Genomic DNA, 20,302 nt, shown 5'->3' with positions numbered 1-20,302 from the left:
ATGTTAATTCAGTGCAGATAAAACAAACATACAGTAATGAACAAACAATTATAACAAAAACAAACAAAAACGGAGCCTGCGGGAAAACTTGGTGTAGATAAAAAGATGAAATACATACCTATGTAAAGATTAAGCGCAGCTCAAGTAGCTGCCTTACACTTGAATGCAAACAGACTGTGAGCCAGTGTCCTTATAGTTCGTCGAAGTAAAGTATCCACTTCTGCCATCTCTTAGCATACAAATCTAACCTCAAACGTATCACATAAGTCAGTCGTTCCATTGTCCTTATTTCCTGAATGACATCAAACCATTGTTGCTGTTTAGGTGAATCAGGTTTATACCAGCTTCTAGTTATGGTTTTCCATCTGTCCCTCTGTAGAGTAACCAGTGAAATGTGACCTAAGTACAAGACAGTGCATGACAAAGGGATCTTATATCCAAGCACATTAATTAAGATTAAATGTACCTCTTTCCAAAATGACTTCAGTTTTTCACAACTCCAAAAAATATGCGTGTGGTGTGCTTCTAAGCAGCCACACTGTCTCCAACATGGTTGGGGTGTTGAAGATGCTTTACTGCTGATTTTAGGTGTAATAAAAAACCGCACCAAATTTTTCCAGTTGAAAACCCTCAGTTGTTGTGAATTTGTGGAAGTATGTTGAGATTCACACATATCGTACCATACATCTGATGAAATGTCTACATTTAATTCTTTTTCCCACCTTTTTTTAGATTTAGAATTTTAGATACAATGTTGAGTTGCCCTTACATTCCATAATACTGTCATAAAACATGGAGATTACTTTTACACTTTTACTATTTGGTTTATATGCATTGATCATATTTTTTTATAACTGGGTTTATTTCGTGAGAAATTTCCATCTTCAATTCTTTATTATAATAATCTCTAAATTGTATATACCTAAATAAGTCCCGATTATGAAGAGAAAATGTTTCTTTTAGTTTTTGGAAAGTCTGTAATTCTTTGTTTTTTTCCATCAGTGTACTTACTGCCTTAATACCTTTTACTCCCCATTGCTTAAATATGGCATCATTTTCTCCTGGTCTAAATTGAGTGTCAAAGGCTAACCATCTAAGTGCTTTCTGGTCTTTCCTTAGTTTGAATTGCCTTACAAAATCAAACCAAAACTCCAGTGAGGCGGATGTTATTGAATCTATTTGACTTTTGACTAATAGGGGGATTTCTTTTTCTCCTAAAACCGACTGGATCTGATAACCCTCAACATATGTCTCAATTTCCTTCCATCTAGCAAAATAGTTATCATTACACCACAGAAAAAGGGGACGGAATTGAGCTGCATAAAAGTAATCTTTGAGATTTGGGAGTGCCATTCCTCCTTTATGCTTGGCCAACTGCAGTGTTGTGTATCTTATTCTAGGCTTCTTTCCATCCCAGATAAACCTAGAAATAAGTCTATCCCAGGTAAAGAACTGGTGTTTAGGAACCCCTACTGGCAAAGCTTGAAACAGGTATAGCAATCTAGGCAACATGTTCATTTTAATTACATTTATCTTACTGCCAAAATCCAATGGATAGGTGGACCATCGTTCAATATCCTTTTTAATATTCTGATTAATCAAATTATAGTTTGCCTCGTATAATCTGTTCAAATTTTTTGTAATGATTACGCCTAAATATTTTATTTCTTCCATATCCCATTTTAAATCATGCCTATGTTTTATTTCTTCTGAAGGCTTGTAATTAAATGACAAAAGTTGTGTCTTTGTATTATTTAGTTTGTAACCAGCATAATAATTAAATTCTTCGAGGATATCCATCAATATGGGGAACGACTTCTCAGGATCCACTAAATGGACCAAAATATCGTCCGCGAATAAACTAATTAAATTATCTCTATGTCCAATTGTGATGCCTTGTAGTTGTTCATGTTGACGGATTGTCTGGGCTAGGGGTTCAATATAAAAAGCAAACAATGTGGGGCTGAGACAACAACCTTGTCTAGTTCCTCTTTGTAATATAAATGATGGAGATAATGACCCATTAATTTTCATTTTTGCTGTTGGCTGTTGATAAAGTGTTCTTATTAGATCTACAGATTGCTCATTGAAGCCAAATCTATCTAAAGTTTGATACAGGAATTGCCAATTGACCCGATCAAAAGCCTTTTCGGCGTCGAGGCTTAGCACTACTGCCTTTTTATTTTCCCTTTCTATTCTATCCATCAAATGTAGAGTCCTTCTAATATTGTCATGCGTTTGTCGGCTTTTTACAAATCCTGTTTGGTCCTCGTCTATTAATTGTGGGAGAATATTCTCAAGTCTTTTTGCGATAATGGCTGTGTACATTTTATAATCTACATTGAGAATTGAAATAGGCCGATAATTACTACTATATTCCCTATCTTTGCCCTCCTTTGGGAGTACTGTAATGACTGCCTCATTCCATGATGGTGGAAGTTTACATTCTCTTTTAATCCAATTAAATGTTTTTAGCAGGAGTGGAGCTAGTTCTTCTTTAAAGGTTTTATACCACTCCGCAGGGAAGCCATCACTACCTGGAGTCTTACTTGATTTTAAGTTGCCAATTGCATTATTTATTTCTTCTAGTGTAAAATCTGCTATAATGAAATCATTTTGTACTTTGCCAATACAAGGCAAATCAAGCTCATTAAGAAACATTTGCATGGCTTCCACTTTGGTATCAGAGGTCTCTGTATACAATTGTTTATAATAATTTAGAAAAATGGCCTCTATTTCCTGTGGTTGATATTTCAAATGATTTGTTTCTGGGTCCCGTATCTTATGGATGGTACTATCCACTTGTTGTTTACGCAAGCGTCGGGCAAGTAATTTGGCTGCTTTAGGACCTGATTCATAATAGGTCTGCTTATAGAATCGGGCCGTCTTCTCAACTTCTTGTTCTAATAGATCATTCATCTGTTTCCTTAATTGTTTTATATGCACCAGCAGTTCTGGGTCTCTGTTTTTTTTTATGTTGTTGCTCCACATTTGATAAATCTAATACCAGGTTATTATATTCCATGATTTTCTTTTTTTTGTTTAATGCTGTTAAAGCAATCAAATTCCCACGCACCACCGCCTTCAATGAGTCCCACAGTATAGATGGGTCCACCTCTCCGTTGTCATTTATCTTCAAATAATATTTAATTTCCAGTTTTATCTGTTCTACAGCTGCTTTGTTATTTAACATACCTACATTTAACCTCCAACCCGTCTTCCTCTTCCTTCCTTGTATTTGAACTGTCAAGTACACAGGACTGTGGTCAGAGACATCAGCTACCCCAATTCTACATTCTTTTACCCTATAACAGTCACTTTTTGGCATAAAAAAATAATCTATCCTGGAGTAAGTACAATGTGGAGCCGAGTAGTGAGTGTAATTTGTGTCAAATGGATTAATATGTCTCCAGACATCACAAAACCCGATATCATCCCAGGCTGTGTTAATCAATTTTGATAATTTATTTCTATTTCTCGTTAAGCTATTTGTGTCTAAATGTTGATTTAATACTACATTAAAATCTCCACCACATATACAGACACCCTCAGCTTCCAGTGCAATCACATCCATTAATGATTTGAAAAACAGTTTGTTAGTATCAGGTGGTGCATATACATTTACTAAGGTTACTATATCCTGTTCAATCCTACCCTTAACAATGAGATATCTGCCCTCCTTTTCTTTTATTTCTTTAAAAGATTCAAATTTGAATTTATTAGCGACCAGAATAGCAATCCCTCTTCTATGACTTTGCACATATGAATTATAGAAAGTATTTTTAAAACCAAATCGTTTCAATTTCTCATGCTCTTGTTGGGAGAGATGGGTTTCTTGCATAAAAATAATATCTGCCTTCTCTTTTTTCAATTTTGCCATTACCTTAGACCTTTTAATCGGGTTTCCCAAACCGTTCACATTTAAGGACATTAGCTTTACCTCATCAGGCTGCATCGTAACTTAACTGAGTCAATCTTACAACATTATGTTTCCACAGGCTTAACTTAGTAACCAATGATAACTGGAACACAATAACAAGCCCAGAACGGCTTAGAACAAGCATTATAATAATAAAGTGAAAGGACTTCCAAAGTCTGAAGAGCATTCTCCAGTTTTCAGCTGAGGGGGAAATAAACCTCTCACAAGGAAAGGGCCCCCTCCCCAATTAGTCCGCTACAAACTGTCACTTGAACTTACGTGTGAGTCCGTTGGTAGGGCCGAATTCTCGCCGCCCCGCCAGCCAGCGCATGAATACAATGTTTATCTCTATGTTAAGGGTCGCTTGTATATCATCAGTTTTTTTAAACACTACCGTTCTTCCTGGCGTCAATGCTGAAATTTCCGGAGGCGCTCTTTAGCGCGTCTGGCAGTGCCTACATCTGCATTTGATCCCACTCGCTGCCACGGTGTAGCCCGCTGGAGAAGCTTCAACAGGTGACTCCTACCGGGTGGTCTCTCTGGCACCTCCACGCTGTATCCCCGCTGCCGGAGCTCCTGCGCTGCCTCCCAGGCACTGCCGTATACCTGCACACCGCTCTCCCAGTGAATGCGTATCCGCGTGAAGGGCGTCTGGAAACGAATGCCCTTTTCCTTGAGAGCCTTTTTGATATTGGTGAACGCCTTGCGCTGTTGTAGAACGGTAGCTGTATAGTCATGATCAAAATACAGCGGTTTCTCTCCCATTGTGATTTTCTGTCGCCATGCTTTTTGGATAACCATCTCCTTGGTGCTGTATTGCTGAAAATTAATGATAATAGACATCGGAGGCGAGTTTGGGCCTGGTTTGGGCGCAAGGGCTCTGTGTGCGCGTTGTATTTGTAAATCCACATCGTCGTTCAGCTTGAGTTCGGACCGGAGCATTTTTTCGACAAACTCCATCACCGAGCCTCGTTCTGCGTCCTCCGGCACACCGTGGATCCTCAGGTTGTTTCGTCTTGCCCTCGACTCTATGTCATTCAGCTTGTCTTCTAGCTTCTGCTGATCCTGTATGGTTTGCTGAAGGGCTGCGTTAGCCTCCGCGCTCCACGTTTCGGTGTCGTCGATCCGCGTGGCCATCTCGTTGATTTTCTCGTTGTGCTCCTGCATGGCTAGCATGTTTGTAGCTAGCTGCCGGTTAACATCTTGTTTGAACTCGATGAGTTCTTCTCTCATGTCACGTTTAATTTCGTCTTTGAACATTTTTAAGTCTTCCTTTAGTTCAGACTTGAGATCGCTGATCTGCTTACTTATAGTTTCAAGCCCTGTGCGCATCGCTCCCGGTGTTGAGTCGCCGCCATGTTGGCCCTCATCTCCCCGCATGTCGTCCTCGGCTTGTTCTGCACGGTGGGAATCCTTTTCCGCTGTATCTTGCGCCCCTTTACCTCTTCCTTTCTTTCCCGCCATCATAATCTTAAAAGAGACCACTTAGTTATATTTTAATTAAGTTAGCGGGGGTTAATAATACGCTGACTCGCGGGAGCAAAGTGCTCAACCCGCCATCCTGTTCTGTAGCCAACCGGAAGTCCACGATTTCTCTTTTTACCAGAAATACATCACAACATAAAGCCCCATGCCTTGAGATTTGTATGCAGCTCCTCCCCAATACATGGTAAGTTAATACTATTATTGTTATCTGTTAACTAGTTGGCATGCAGCATGGTCCAGGAGTTTATCCACCCTTGTTTGTCCCCCCAGACTGTAATTGGATATTTTGTATTTGAGAAATATGGTATATTTATTTTTTTCATTTGCTAATTCATTTTTTTTTCTTTAAGTGACCTGTATGTGGCAGTGCAAGCATTGGGTTGCTAAGGAGAGTAGTAGGTACAAATTACTAAAACATTATAAACTACATCATCATTATGGAAGAGGCCAACATTATCTGTGCAAATATGTGAATTGTCCATGCACATTCAAGACGTGGAGTGGACTCAACACCCATGTCTATAAAGCACATTCATCTCAGTTTACACAGACAGCTTCCAGTTCTGTAACTTTTAAATGCGAGTTATGTGAATGTAGTGACCTCTCCATAGAGAGAGATTTTTTTGTTCATATTGGAACACATCTTCGAAGTAACGAGACTGTTAGTTGTGTGTTTCTTGGTTGCCCTTTCAAGACAAATATTTACAGCACATTTTATACACACAAAAAGAGAAAGCATCATCCACACACACTTAAAGATTTAAAACCCAGTGTAGTTGCATTTGTGCACCCATTGCAAGTGTCAGATACCTCTGATAATGTGAGAGCTGGCTGTTCTGCTGATGTATCATATGGTGATGTTGAAACTGAGTCAGTGACAGAAAATGATGATGGTGTTGTTGAAAATTTGCCCGAACTAATTGAGTGAAAAATAGCAGTAATATTATTAAGACTGGAAAATATATTTCATATTCCAGCAAAAGGCGTAGATGAGTTATTGGAAGAGTTGCATTTTTTGTTAAGTTCAGCTAGTGTGCCTGTCACAAAGCGTACAGTTACAGAATTTTTCAAAAGCCATAACCTCCATATTGGTCAGGCTGTTATTGAAGAACTTGCCAATTCTTTGTGTGTTTCTAACCCTGTAGCTAAACTTTTGGGAAAGTGCGGCCCTCTTGCCACTTCTTATAAAAGAAAACAATACTACAAGCTACATTTTAGGGTTGTAGAGCCTATTGAATATTTATTTGTAGGCCAAAGGAGATCATTTCAGTACATCCCTTTATTACAGTCATTGCAGGAAATACTGAGTCACAATAAATTACTGGATAAAGTAATTGAAGGACATATAGCTCAAGAAAATAGAGAGGATTTGCATGGAGATCAGCGGGTTTACAGGTCTTTTCGAGATGGTGAACTTTATAAAAAAAATGGCTTTGTAGATGTTGAGGAGTTGAGAATTTCCATCAAACTTTATATTGACGATTTTGAGGTTTGTAATCAATCCTCTTGGGACCTCACGCAAAAAGCACAAGCTTTGTGGAGTATACTGGGTCTTGGACAATTTGCCTCCTGGCTCTCATTCTGCTTTCTCATCAATTTATTTGGCTGTTCTTTGTAAAAGTGAAGATTTGAGGACCTTTGGATAAGTGTTGGCTCCACTTTTGAAAGATCTGGTCTTTTTGGAGCAACATGGTGTGTTCATCAGTCAGTTGAACGAGTTTATCAAAGGGACTGTGAATAGCGTAATAGCTGACAACCTAGGAGCCCATGGGCTGGCAGGTTTTGTAGAAAGTTTTTCCGCTGCATATATCTGTAGATTTTGCACAGCCAAGAAAGCAGAAATCCAGTCATTTACTGCTGGATATTTTGGGCGTAGAACACGGGAACTTCATGAAGCCCATGTGAAGACTGCACTCGAAACAGCAAGTTCGTGCTGTGGAGTTAAACGGGATTACATTTTGAGTAAGAATCTCACCCATTTTCATGTCACAGCAGGCTACCCTCCAGATGTAGCACATGATCTATTGGAGGGCGTAGTACCTGTGGAGCTTGCTCATTGTTTTTGTCTTTTGATCTCTAAGAAATATTTCACCTTAGAAAAACTTAACAAAAACTTAACAATTTGAGTACAAATGGGGGGATAGAACCAGTCGGCCTCACGCAATACCACAGACTTTCTCAGCAAAAAAAAACATTGGTGGAAATGCACACGAAAATTGGTGTCTGCTTCGATTGTTGCCTCTGATTATTGGTTCACTTGTTCCAGAGGATGAACCTGCATGGCATGTTATTTTGGATCTCAAGGACATACTGGAGCTTTCTGTAGCCCCTGTCCACTCTGATGAGTCGATTTCATATCTTGAGTGCAAAATCAGTGAACATCGCCAGAGATACCAAGAGCTTTTTCCAAACAACTGTCTTCTCCCTAAACATCATTATTTGGAGCACTACCCTGTTTTGATTCGCCTCTTTGGGCCTCTTGTCCATAAATGGACGATGAGATTTGAGGCGAAACATAGTTCCTTTAAACAGATTGCTCGCCATACCAACTGTTTTAGAAACATACCTCTCACACTTGCCAGAAAACATCAGCTCACAATTGCCTCTGACTTGCACTCTTTTGACCATAGGACACCTTTGGTGGTAACTAGTGTGTCATCAGTACCAATTGATGTTTTGCAAAGTGACATTGCGCTTGCTATTAAGCAAAGACTACCAGATGAGGCTGATGTGCATATTACAAAAAGTGTGTCATACAATGGTATGAACTACAACAAAGGAATGATTGTTGTCCATGGGCAATTATTTGGTCTACCCGAGTTTGCTGAAATTCTGCAGATTTGTGTTTTGCAAGGCAAGATACATTTTATTGTGAAAAAGTTCACCGCTTGGTATAGGGAACACTTTAGAGCTTTTGAACTTGACACGTCACATGTGAGGGAGGTGTCTCTGATTGAGCATGGGGAACTACTTGATGACAACCCATTAGCTGCCTATTCAGTGGGAGGCCTGCGTCTGGTTACTCTGAAGAGATGCATTCACTTACAGGGAAAACGGGAATAATGTTTGTAAGTATTTTCCTCCCACAACACTTGGCATAGTAAGTTGTAAAATCAGTAATTGGGCACTTGTGTTTTGAACTTGTTTACAGCTTGCCTTAATGGCTGATAATATCTGCCCAGCTTTAAAAAAGCCTGACAGTTGTCGTCATCCTTGTGACTTACCTGTTCCTCAGTGCTCAGTTACAAATCAAATGGTACTTGAAATAATGCTTTTTAAGATTTCCCTGCAGTAGAGGTAATTTTTTCACTTGTTAGTGAGAGTAAGGTTAAATCAGAATACCTGTAAAGCGGAGTACTACATATCACATAAGATCCTAGTTTTGATTAAAAAACATTAAAAAAAATATCAGCACAAAGTGGAATCTATTGTAAATTATATACTATAAAAAACGAATAATATAAAGTATCAAACAGATGTTCATTAGACCATGTATATACACATACCCACACATAACCACTACTAATTATAAATTATTATAAGTGCCTATGAGTTTTTTATTGTGAAATATTCAACCAGTGTTTTTGTTGTTTATTTTTTAGGTTTACACAATGGCCCACACTGTAAGACTGAGGATTATCCTTGATGAAGATGATGCCAGGAAGCTAATTCTGCCAGCAGGGATACCGGACTCCATAGAGGAATTGTACCAGACAATTAAGACAAGTTTTGGATTACAACAAGATTTCCGTCTGCAATATCAAGATGCTGATTTTGGAAATGACTTCATAAACCTGTCAGAAATCTCAGAAATAGATAACAAAGCAACTTTAAAGGTTGTATACTTGTATACTTTAAACTTGCAAAGTTCTACAGAAGCTCAGGCACTGACACGTCAACCTCTAGCAGTCCAAAGCTCACCAGATGCCTTATCAATCTCCTCTGTTAACACGGATAACACAGACCCCGCCTCATCTTCAGGTTCATCAGGATCTCCAAGGCTCTCAGTTTGGCCAAGTGTCTTCAATGTCCCTAGTTTTAGCTATGAGGCTGAACTGCAACTAGAAAAGGCCAATGCTGATTGCAGTTCTAGTGGAACTCTTTTGAGCCCCTCACCGAAACTGAAATCCCTCATTCTAGAAGGACTGGCAGAAGGAATTATTAAATTCAAAGCCTACCCAACTGACAAAGATCTGAACGATGTAGCGGAAGCCCTTGTGAAAAAGCATCCCTGTCTGAGGGAGCAGGGGTCCTTCAATGGCTGTTACGGGTGGAAGATCAGCATCAAGTATAAAATGGCCAACTTCCGGACCAAACTTAGGGGCCTGGGATGTTATGAGGTGACGATAAATTCACTGAAGAACAAGGCCCAAGACAAACGTCAGGCAGCGTTGAATGTGAAAAAGCCCAGAAGGGCAGAAGTCAATTACTGTCCGCAGCATCCAAAAGGTGAAACCACTGACACTCTGGAAAACGAGAGAGTTGCACTGCTTTCGGAGATAAAGAAGAGAAACAATGGCCCTCTGGTGACAGAGAAAATGGAGAAGACCTTCTCATATAGAAGGCAAGAAGTTCTTCAAGGAGAGCCCTTGGTTGCCGACTTCAAAAGCAGATGGCCAGCTCTGTTCACTCAGAACGAGGTACATGTCATGTGGTTTTACATATGCCCCCAGACCGCGCACACACAGAGTACAAAAGATAATGACAAATCAAATATAATAGTGTTGAACAGTTTTTCTCCTCATTGACATTGATATAATATAGTGATAAACCAGCTAGTAATTAATTGTTCATCCTTCCTATGTTGTATATTGTTGTAATTTTTGAATTAGGTGAGTAACAACATAGCATTGTTGATGTTTTTCAGATCGATAAAGAGTTCATGCGCATATCAACTGTACCTCTGCTATCTACATTCTTTGCTGAGCTTGACCGGCACTCTTCACGCATGATGGAGATCTTTGGAGGCAAAGGTGGGGCAGCTGGAAGAAAAATTCGACCTCTCATGGTGGCCATCTCCAAGGTTTGTATTAAAAATGGGTAGACCTATTCTTATAAAATACTTTTCATGCCCCTGTCATGAAAATTGCATGAGCATAGTTCTGTATACATATGCTAGGCAAAAGTGCCAAAAGTATGCATATTTTTACTTGATCAAAACACTTAATCATGTTATTTATACTGATTACATCAGCTTCAGCCAGAGATTGTGAATTCATTGGTAAAATCCCATAATTAACTTTTTGGTCATAATGAAAAAACACCATGTGGGTGTGTGTGCCTGCCTCATTTCATGCCTGATTTGGTTGAGATTTGGTATATATGTTGAGTATTTGTGTTTGGGGCTCCTGAGACCAAAGTATTGTCAACCACACAAAAACCATGCTCAAAACTTGCAGATTGCAGCAAAATTGTTTGTTTTTGTACTTCTGCCTAAAATTCAGAATATTGTCAGAATTGGTTCCCTTTTTTTCCTCAGGATGATGCAATACATACGAGAAGAGCCTGCATCCTGAAGTCCTTGTGCGTCTACCTAAACGAAGACCATGAGAAACTTGTCAAGGAATATATGGTGAGTTTCCTACAGCAGGTGTTACAAAGTAGCCATAGATCAGTCTGAGAAAGCACATATTTACTTACTTAATTACGTTTTAAAGGACCTAAAACAATATTATTAACCATTTTAACTTATATTGTACTGAGCCAGGCAGGTATCATTCATGCACACTAATGAATTAAAACACAAATGAACAGAACACAGCATTAAGATAAAGGAAGTCTTCACTGATCAACAGATGGGTTCACTGTGTACATACATCTACTGATGCCTAATCTGGACACATCTTCAGTGATGTTCCTGGAATCATTGGACGTTTCGGGTCTTTCAACATCATACGCCCTCCTCCAGGTGACCCAGCCGGGGCTGATCAGACCCCAGCTTGTGTCCAGATGACTAGCTAGCTACCATGACTCCATGGCTCCCCTCTTTTGAGCCACAGCCATCTTGAGGCTCTCTCTGCCGCATCGGTGGTACTGCGGATGGCTCTCCTCTTTCTCTCACCCTCGATGCCTAAACTACTGAAGGCTCTGGCCAAGGAACGGGCTGCAAATCCTCTGCATCCAACCTCCACAGGGAAACACCTTGCTCTCCAGCCAGCCTGCTGGCAGTCACTGACCAGTCCTGCGTACTTGGAGAGCTTCCTCTCAAAGGCTTCTTCCAAGCGATCTTCCCACGGGACTGTCAGCTCCAGCAGCACTGCTTGCTTGGTGGATTCAGACACAAGGACAATGTCTGGTCGCAGGGTGGTGACTGCAATATGGCTGGGGAACTTCAGCTGATGTTCAAGGTCCACCAACAACTGCCAGTCTCTTGCAGACGTCAGGATGCCTGTAGATGATGTTCTTCTGGCAGGAGTTGACTGTCCCCAGCTCTGACAAAGGCGATGGTTATCTTGGAGGGTCGGAATTGCTTTGCCTACGCCAGTCCTGCGCTGATGGCTTCAGCAATGGTCTTGAGGACTTGGTCATGCCTCCACCTGTACCGACCATCTCCAAGTGCCCTTGTACAGCAGCTGAGGATGTGTTCCAGGGTTCCTCGCTTGGAACACAGTGGGCATGCTGGTGTATCTGCTATGCCCCATATGTGCAGATTTGACGGGCTTGGAAGCACGTCATACACTGCCTGGATGAGGAATTTGATGCGGTGAGGCTCGGCTTTCCAAAGCCCAGCCCAGGTCACTTTCCTTTCAACCGCATTCTCCCACCTCGTCCAAGCTCCCTGTTGCTTCATTCCCACTGCCTTGCAGGTTCTCGTCTCCTCCACTGCTGCTCTCACCTCCTCCTGAACAAGTCGTCGCCTTTCCTTCCCCCTGGTTCAGTTCAAATCAAAAATGTATCCACGTATTTATCTCTGTCCGAAGGTTATCACATTTTATTCAAGCAGCTCCTTTTGATCATATTGGCAATTGTTTGATAATCTAATGATTCTGCAGCTAACACCATAACCAGTCTCCAGTTACTGTACCAGCAGTAAAGTGTGTCTGTGTTAGCAGCAGACTAGAAGCTGTGTTTGGGTATAGAAGTGCCTACAACATCTAATTATTATATATATTTTTTTAAATAAACAGCTGTAATGCTGCATTGGACGCTAATGGTCAGCTTTGTGTTACCTCACGCAGTGCAAAATAAATTGCAGGTTGATATGGTTCTTAGGAAATGGCCGGCCAGTTTTATGCAGTGTTCTTGATATAGTTGATCTCTATTCTGTCATAGCAGCTGAAGTCTGATTCTCTTTTATAGTGATTGTTGGTCTCTGTCTTACTCTTTCCCTAGTTTTCAAATGAATGCTTTCAGTGCTCACTGGGGTGTCCAACCTTAGATTTCACTTTGTACCATTTTTGTAATGTATGCATCTGTATTACTTCTGTACCTCATCCTCATAACATTTTTAATGTTTGTTTTACAATTGACAATTTTATGATCAGCAATCGGCATAATTAACTTTGTCTAGACTAAGATCAAATGTATTTATTGTCATATTTTACTTCACAGAACATAGACACTGAGGCCATCACTTCCATGGGGGAAACTGTGATGGGAGTGTACGTCGTGAAGAAGGTGGGTGCGGAGCCTGAAGATGAGCCAGAGGACATTGGAGTCTTGATTGAGGGTGTGGAGGTCCTCAGTGGTTTGGGTGACATTGCGATTGCCTGTGCTCTGCTCTTTGGACTTATCTACTGTCTGAACCTGAGCTACCCACCAAAGCTCAAATGCACTTTTGAAGTCCTGCAGAAGATTCTCCTAAACCTGGATGGGCAGAGGTTGTCATCCAAGGCACAATTCCTGAAGAACAAGCTTATGCACTGAATAAGCTTGCAGAGGACTGATATTTGTGTATATATATATATATATGATTTCTTTGTTTTTCGTTTTGAAATTTTGAAATTTTAAGTCAATTTTTTTCAAAGAGACTATTTAATTTAGTGTGCGCAATGGACTGAGACTGTTGTTGAAAAGTTTTGTCTCAGGTTGAAAAGTCTCCTACCTTTTGTGTGTGGGTGGAGCAGACACATAGCATTGTTTTTGAACAATCTACACTTATTTTACTACATGGACAATTGTGGCTTTTCTGTGAGTGGAGCAGTTTTACTCGCTTACAAACACACAATGAATGCCTTCTCTTAAATGTTCTATAGAATAAATACAAAAGTTATGTTAATAGACTCCTTTAAAATTTTGTATTTGTATATACAAATATTCTTTGTAAAGATTATTTATTTTACTTTAGTTTTTACACTACAGATTTGTTTTTATTTTTAATTTTTAAGTCTCCTACCTTTTGTGTGTGGGTGGAACAGGATCTTGGCAGTTTTAAAAGCCAAATATTTAATAAAATGTTAAATGGTTATGCATGTTGTCCTTTTTTATGTATGTTTGTGTATATTTGGTAATTTAATTAAAAGGAATGCTTACACTAGCAATGAAAACAACACTAATTAAAACAACAAGATTGACATTAGTATAGCAGACAAAACCTACATTAGTTCATTCAACAAGACTGAATTGTATTGCACTAAAGTGTTTGACCAATGTAAGCTAAACGTAAATGAATTAAACTACACTAAGTAGCTACAAACATTTTAATTCAATTAAAAGCACATAAGTTGAATGAAAATATTCAAATGACATTCAACCCACACATCTATGTGGTGTTCAAGTAACACAATCAAGATAGACTGATATAACTTGATTTGTTTAGATGGAATAGAAGTGGCAAGATAAAATTACGTTCACCCAATGAATTATTTTTTTGAGTGTGCATATATATCTGGGTTTGAGCCACCTGTCTGTGGGACCTGCTCAAATTAGGCTTTGTTAACATATTATCAGTTTGGAGTTTGACATGAACGAACCCCATATGAAACTAAAGATAACATTTCTCAAAGAACATTTAAGATATAACGAACCCCATATGAAACTAAAGATAACATTTCTCAAAGAACATTTACGATATCTGATGCTTTACTGAATTCAACACCTAACCAGTCAGGGCTGTAGAATAGTACAGAAGCTACTGTAATTTACTCCATTTTATGTTATATATACAAAGCATTTATTCGTTATCACAATCAGAGGGCCATGTTTAACTTCTTACTCTATTGAATTACTCCTATGATTTACTAGTTTTTTAGCAGATTTAGAAAAATAATATCGTCAACATAAATGATAACATATTAGGTTTGGATGACATCAACCTGCAGAGGGAAACTCAAAGGGACCTAATGCAGAGGTCTTCAACGTTTTTCAGGGCCAAGGACCCCCAAACAGGTGGAGAGATGGAGCAGGGACCCCCTACTATATATATTGCATAAAATTGTGTTTTATATTAAACTGGACCTAGTGCCATGTTCAACGTATCTACCCTGATATTGTGCATTCAATACTAAGCTATTCAAATATTACACGGGTTCATATATTCATGTTTTTAATTTAAACATGTGCAAGGTAGTGGCCATGCCACTGCCATTTATAAACATACAGTGGGTACGGAAAGTATTCAGACCCCTTTAAACTTTTCACTCTGTTTCATTGCAGCCATTTGCTAAAATCTAAAAAGTTCATTTTATTTCTCATCAATGTACACTTAGCACCCCATCTTGACAGAAAAAAAACAGAAATGTAGAAATTTTTGCAAATTTATTAAAAAAGAAAAACTGAAATATCACATGGTCATAAGTATTCAGACCCTTTGCTCAGTATTGAGTAGAAGCACCCTTTTGAGCTAGTACAGCCATGAGTCTTCTTGGGAATGATGTAACAAGTTTTTCACACCTGGATTTGGGGATCCTCTGCCATTCTTCCTTGCAGATCCTCTCCAGTTCCGTCAGGTTGGATGGTGAACGTTGGTGGACAGCCATTTTCAGGTCTCTCCAGAGATGCTCAATTGGGTTTAGGTCAGGGCTCTGGCTGGGCCAGTCAAGAATGGTCACAGAGTTGTTCCGAAGCCACTCCTTTGTTATTTTAGCTGTCTGCTTAGGGCCATTGCCTTGTTGGAAGGTGAACCTTCGGCCCAGTCTGAGGTCCAGAGCACTCTGGAAGAGTTTTTCTTCCAGGATATCTCTGTACTTGGCCGCATTCATTTTTCCTTCAATTGCAACCAGTCGTCCTGTCCCTGCAGCTGAAAACACCCCCATAGCATGATGCTGCCACCACCATGTTTCACTGTTGGGATTGTATTGGGCAGGTGATGAGCAGTGCCTGGTTTTCTCCACACATACCGCTTAGAATTAACGCCAACAAGTTCAATCTTGGTCTCATAAGACCAGAGAATCTTATTTCTCATAGTCTGGGAGTGTTCTCCATGTGTTTTTTGGCAAACTCTCTGCGGGCTTTCATATGTCTTGCACTGAGGAGAGGCTTCCGTCGGGCCACTCTGCCATAAAGCCCCGACTGGTGGAGGGCTGCAGTGATAGTTGACTTTGTGGAACTTTCTCCAATCTCCCTACTGCATCTCTGGAGCTCAGCCACAGTGATCTTTGGGTTCTTCTTTACCTCTCTCACCAAGGCTCTTCTCCCACGATTGCTCTGTTTGGCTGGACAGCCAGGTCTAGGAAGAGTTCTGGTCTTCCCAAACTTCTTCCATTTAAGGATTATGGAGGCCACTGTGCTCTTAGGAACCTTGAGTGCTGCAGAAATTCTTTTGTTACCATGGCCAGATCTGTGCCTTGCCACAATTCTGTCTCTGAGCTCCTTGGGCAGTTCCTTCGACCTCATGATTCTCATTTGCTCTGACATGCACTGTGAGCTGTAAGGTCTTATATAGACAGGTGTGTGCCTTTCCTAATCAAGTCCAATCAGTTCAATTAAACACAGCTGGACTCCAATGAAGGAGTAGAACCATCTCAAGGAGGATCAGAAGAAATGGACAGCATGTGAGTTAAATATGAGTGTCACAGCAAAGGGTCTGAATACTTATGACCATGTGATATTTCAGTTTTTCTTTTTTAATAAATTTGCAAAAATTTCTACATTTCTGTTTTTTTTTCCCGTCAAGATGGGGTGCTAAATGTACATTAATGAGAAATAAAATGAACATTTTTGATTTTTGCAAATTGCTGCAATGAAACAAAGAGTGAAATATTTATAGGGGTCTGAATACTTCCTGTACCCACTGTACATCTTGCATACAACACTGAGCTATTAAAGTAATTCACAGATTCATGTTTTTATTTTAAACATACATGTAGAAGAGACAGTGAATCCTCATCTGTGGATGGCACACATACTCCCACATACACAATATTGTCTCCATTATGACCATATGCACGTTTAAAAACATGACTGCTTTTGGCATATTTTCAAAAAATTGGCTGGATATCACGACAGTTATTCGGTTACTGCACCGATTCAAAGTAGACTTCCTCCAACAGCACATCCTTCCACAACCCTCTTTAAGTTGTATCAGTGGTGGCTTTGAACACATTCAACTTATGAACCATTAATGAGGAATTCTAGAAACAGAGGCAACATTCTCATTGGCGGCTGTGGCTGAGGGGTAGAGTGGTCGTCCTCCAACCTGAAGGTCGGCGGTTCGATCCCCAGTCTGAACCATCTGCATGCCGAAGTGTCCTTGGGCAAGATGCTGAACCCTCAATACAAAGTGCTGCAAGTAGATGCACTGTATGAATGTGTGTGTGAATGGGTGAATGTGAAACTGTACTGTAAAGCGCTTTGAGTGGTCTTCATCAGACTAGAAAAGCGCTATATAAATACAAATCCATTTACCATTTGTGAGATGTCGGACCCTGATGGGTAGCACAAATTAAATTTGTGAAAAAAAAAAAAAAATTATAATCTAATCTAATCAACCAAAGATTTCGCGGACCCCCTGCAGTACCTCCGCGGACCCCCTGTTGAAGACCTCTGGTCTAATGCGTATATGTTAATACGATTGTACTACAAACACATTTTTTAGGCAGCATTTCAAACAGATTGCCACATGCTGTAAGTCAGAACCTCAGTAGAATAAATATCAGATATATTTTTATTGTCAGGTGTAAATGTAAGAGGCTTCTCTCTCCAGCCAAAGATAGACATATAAGTGTTAGAGTGTAAATAAAAACAATAAAAACAGTAGTTGCAGCAAGATTAAAAAAAATTAACATAAACAAACTTAAAACTTAAAATGATGTACTCTTTTTAGAGTACATCGTTCTTTGAAAATCTTTAACAATAACATAAACAAACAAGGCGGATCTGTCCAAACAGATCCGATAAAAATAAAACGAAAGAAGTAATTAAATAAATAAACAAACAAATGTTTTCGTCAGTGTTCAGGCACAGATTGCATGTTACGGTGGCTCTCTCAGTGGTAGTACCAGTGAATCTCCTGCAGATGTCAGTGTCGCCCTGTGCGTCAGACAGTGAGGATGTTCGTGAGGATTCTGAAAATGGTCCAAGTCAAACTCCTCAGAATCAACAGGTGAGCTGCTGACATTAGTTTGAGTAAAACACACGACGACCCTCCACTGCTGCTCCTTTCTGTTGGTTTCACCGCTGTGTGCTCTTTCTTAAATCAAAGTTAAGGTACAGTTTGAAAGTTAGCGAGCTAGCAAAGCAACAGGGAAACAGCCCAAAGCTGCTGTGTCCCTTCACATTCACCTACACTGTGTCACACTGAGACAAGTGTCTGCTCGTGTGTTGTGTATTTCGGTATTTATTTGTCCTCACGCACACACACACTCACAAATGTTTGTACTTCTGTTTTAGTGAGGACACTTATTGGCATAATGCATTCCCTAGCCCCTTAACCTAACCTTAACCACCCCAAATCCTTCCCTTGTTCTAACCCAAACCCTAAAACCAGGTCTTAACCCCCAAACAGTCCATTAAAGGGCGGTCAGAAAGTGGGGGCCGACAAAATGCCGACAAAATGTCCATATAATAGGTTGTATGCTCAAAATGGTCCTCACAAATATATCGGTCCAAGAGCACACACACACACACACACACACACACACACCTTCCCTCACCCCACAGATTAGTTCAGGAATTATTCTATCCCGATACTCACCAATTGAGCCAAGGCAGTCTAATATTATGGCTATTTAGCCAGACTACAGTAAATACATGAAAAATATCAGTTCCAAGACATTAATTAGTTTCTGACTCTGCTGCTTCTAGTGTATCTGAACTGTCTCTTCAATCCCATCACACAAAATTAGGCTGTTCGACATGATTATTTTGAACTTCTATTCACTTCGCATTGAATCCTCACAGAAGAATAAGCACGGTTATAGTCAACCAAAGGGACTCCTGTTGACTCAAATCATGGGCTCAGTACAAAGAATACCATCCCTAGATTAACTGAATTGTGAACATTACAGTGAGTACACTACGTCTGGTAGCCTTACCTAAACATATTAAATAAACAGTTTTATTTGCAGTCTTTTTCTATTATTTCAACCTGATTATTAGACTTTATTAGACAAATGTTTCAATATGCAAGTTCTGATTTGGTCATACTCAAAGTCTCAAGTGTCAAAGTGTAAGTTGGCAGAGCATCCTTACACAGACAAGTTAGTGCACTGTTGTTGTTTTTTGCTGCTCTACAAACTGCCAACATTATTTTGAGCTCTGTTCCATTTAGTTGCTTCAAGGTCCTGGTATCGAGCATTAGGCTCGCTGGCAGTGCGTATGGACACCTTAATGGTACGGAGCTATTGTTGGTGTCTTTAGTAAAACATATCCCCAACGACAACTTAAAATAGGTACAGTGCAAACGATTGGTGTGTCATTCACATGATGGTGATATCCTTTCTAAACGATACAGATATTACTTCAAATGTGGACCTGATTAATGATAACTACAAACATGTTTCCCTCGACTCGGCTAAGAATAGTCACAAACTACAGACATAATCTGTCTGTAGTTTGTGAGATAACATGGCAGCCAAATCCAATACAATTGAAGTAAATGGTGACCACTTCACTCACTTCAAATGTAAAAATAAAAAAACATGTTTCGGGCCACTTTGGCGTGAGACTAAAGGCGAGAGCTTGTACGGTGTGTGCCCGTGAACATGGTTCCAGAAGAGGATATCAGAAGACATTTAGGCTAAAACTGGGTAAATTATGCCGTTTCAAGTGACACCACAAGAGCAGTACGGAGGCATTTTATGTTTATTTTTCTGTTGGTTTTTAGGTTTGAAGAATTTTACTTCAATTGTATTGGATTTGGCTGCAATGCTGTTTATTCCTGAGACTCTAAAAGTGTTTTGTGGACTCAAACACTTCCCCACTCCTCCATCGGCATAGTGGTGACTAGATCATGAGTAAATTTTCATTTTCGAGTGAACTGTCCCTTTAAAGAAGAACATCTGTTATCTTAAAAGCATATAAGAAAGAAGCTGAAAACAGTCTTAAGCCAATGTTTTAATGTCAGTGCTTGTATTCATGTTTTCTTTGCTTTACTATCAAAGTATGATACTTAAAAAGAAAAACCTCTAGTTATAGTACTTGATATTAATATCTGATTGGCCCTAATTAGCTAATGGACTAAATATGAACACACCACACATCATATACCACTCAGGGCAGGTTTCTTTTCATAAGGCCAGACACAATCATGGGTTCTGAGTTGTGGCTGGTAGATGATGGATAATTATACAATTTAGGGATTTTTCATGGTTTTTAAAGTTTCAAATAGTCAAAGAAGGATAAACAAATCTATCTATGGCACCTATTCCGTTTTTTATCGACAGCTGACTAACCTGGTTTAGTCTTAAATAGAAGTTCAATCAATCTCATGTTAAGACAAGTGGGTATTTAGTTGATAGACTGCATTACAACATACACAAATAAATCCTCACAGCTATAGATGCCACAAAATCCTACACA

General features: G+C 39.7%; 1 protein-coding gene across 1 annotated transcript in view; it reads left to right on the top strand.

The window, feature by feature from the left end:
* The first annotated feature begins 12,982 nt into the window (after positions 1 to 12,982).
* The window catches only part of dscama (Down syndrome cell adhesion molecule a), a 107,611-nt gene continuing 100,291 nt past the window's right edge, over positions 12,983 to 20,302 (top strand). The window contains exon 1 of the mRNA XM_061085352.1: positions 12,983 to 13,237. Within this exon, the coding sequence (XP_060941335.1) occupies positions 12,983 to 13,237 (255 nt within the window). The remainder of the gene's footprint in view (positions 13,238 to 20,302) is intronic.

Source organism: Limanda limanda, chromosome 14 (genome assembly GCF_963576545.1).
Source record: "Limanda limanda chromosome 14, fLimLim1.1, whole genome shotgun sequence".
Lineage (NCBI taxonomy): Eukaryota > Metazoa > Chordata > Actinopteri > Pleuronectiformes > Pleuronectidae > Limanda > Limanda limanda.
The sequence above is the reverse complement of the archived record's forward strand: the minus strand, read 5'-3'. Positions and strand labels throughout refer to the sequence as shown.